Source organism: Saprolegnia parasitica (genome assembly GCF_000151545.1).
Source record: "Saprolegnia parasitica CBS 223.65 unplaced genomic scaffold supercont2.601, whole genome shotgun sequence".
Lineage (NCBI taxonomy): Eukaryota > Oomycota > Saprolegniomycetes > Saprolegniales > Saprolegniaceae > Saprolegnia > Saprolegnia parasitica.
The window spans coordinates 3,966-5,734 of NW_012156995.1; the positions used below are offsets into that span (position 1 = coordinate 3,966).

At 55.2% G+C, this 1,769-nt stretch overlaps 1 protein-coding gene across 1 annotated transcript; it reads right to left on the bottom strand.

Annotated features, from left to right (window-relative positions):
* Positions 1-931: 931 nt before the first annotated feature.
* Positions 932-1,173, bottom strand: SPRG_17315 (hypothetical protein; the record flags this gene model as incomplete). Its single annotated transcript, XM_012356822.1, has 1 exon — positions 932-1,173. The coding sequence occupies exon 1, from the start codon at positions 1,145-1,147 to the stop codon at positions 932-934; it is 216 nt and encodes a 71-aa protein (XP_012212212.1). The 5' UTR covers positions 1,148-1,173.
* Between the last annotated feature and the right edge of the window lie 596 nt (positions 1,174-1,769).

The window sequence follows — 1,769 nt, forward strand, 5'->3', positions numbered from 1 at the left end:
CACGGGCAGCTCTTCGACAGTCGTGATAGACATGTTGAAGAGGTCGATGGCGCCCGAGTCGTTGGCGGCGATGACACTGACGCTGCCATTGCCGCCTTGACGCACGCACGCCGACGGCATCGACGTGGTAGACGGACAGAGCTGAAGCAGCGTGGCGCCGATGCCAAGCACCATCGGCGTAGTGCATAGAAGCAGGAAGAGCAACAGCTGCAGCGGTCGGCGGGTCGTCCTTGCTAGCACCATGGCACTCGCCCAGCAGCCGCGAACGAAACTACGGCCGCGTTCCAAAATTCATAATCGAACTTTAACTTCGACTTTGGGGTCATTGGATTGGTCCATTCGATGTCCTCTGCACTTCGAACTACGATATCAGTGCTGGCTTGCTCATACCACCGCTCGCGGCAAAGCGACATCTTGGCGCACTACATGTATGTAGTCGTCTTCGGACGTCGCTGGCTGCCTGCGATGCGTTGCTTATTCCTCGTGCAGGCACCTAGGTGCTGCTCGAAATATCAAGGAATTGGATTCTATGTTCCTGGTCGTCGCACGACCGGATCAAGAAAGAACCGAGGTTTGTGCACCTCCGAGTCCGACCGTCATGGGAAGGAGTCGTAGAGACGCAGAGAGGTCGCCTGTGCTCAGAACGCAAAACAGAGTCGGGAATTTTATTTTTTATTCGACGGCATTTCCCGCCACAACAAGCTACTTCTGTCCACGCCATCAAGCAGCGCTGCCAAGAATGCAGACCGACGGCGCTTCGGGAGCTACTGCTTCACGGTACGTACCAGAAGAAACACAAACGTCAAGGTTTGAGCAAGTATATTCCGAGCTCCAACGCGCGTGTGTCAGCCGCATCAACTTCAACAACCGAAATAGTGTGATTCATGGTCATCACTACATTTTATTACGATAAATTAATTGAACACGAAGATCACACGCGCGACCCATCGTGCGACCGGCCGTCGGCGTCGCAAGCGTCTTTGTCATGCGGCAGCCATGGCGTCACGAGCTGGAGCGGGTCGTGTTCGTACAAAACGGAGCTCGTGCACGTGGCGCGAAGCATCTCCGGGTCGTCGTTGGCATCGGCGCGCGCACGGCGCTTGCGATATTGCACCACCACCAAGAGCGCAATGGTCACTGCGAGCATGATGAGTAAATACTGCAGCACGTAGCCTACGCACTGCGTCAATAAATGCCGAAAACTCAAAAAAAAGGACCTTGGGAAGCGCGGGACGTGCTGGTCGTGGACCGCGAGCCAACGCAGACGACCGTGCCGTGGAGCGGAAGGGGACTCCCACGGCAGCTCTTGATAATGCCCGCCGTGTTGTCGACGCGTATACTGACGGGTCGGGCGAGAAGCTCAGAGTACGTAGCTTGGTCCATGGTAAACGAAACCAGCGGGTTGCCCGAGAGGTCACTACATCCATGCATGTATAAACGCAATGTCCATCGTCCAGCAATCCCGTACATTTCGGTAATCGAAGCTGGAAATTTGTTGCACTCGAGCCGCGTGAGGTTGTTGCTTCGCAGTAGTCTATGCCCCCGCAAAATTGAGTTCAACCAAGCCAACAACAATCTCTGTACAATGTGGAGAGGAACGGATACCGCTGCCAGTCCCATGTGGTCGCATCAAGGTAGCTCACGTTGTTGTCGCTCAAATCCCTACAGTCGAAGGATGAATAATGGTGCAACAAAGCATAGGAGCGGGTGTGTACAAGATGCGAATCGAGGTCGGCAGCGACAGCGCGCTCGTCGACTGGAACGCGTTC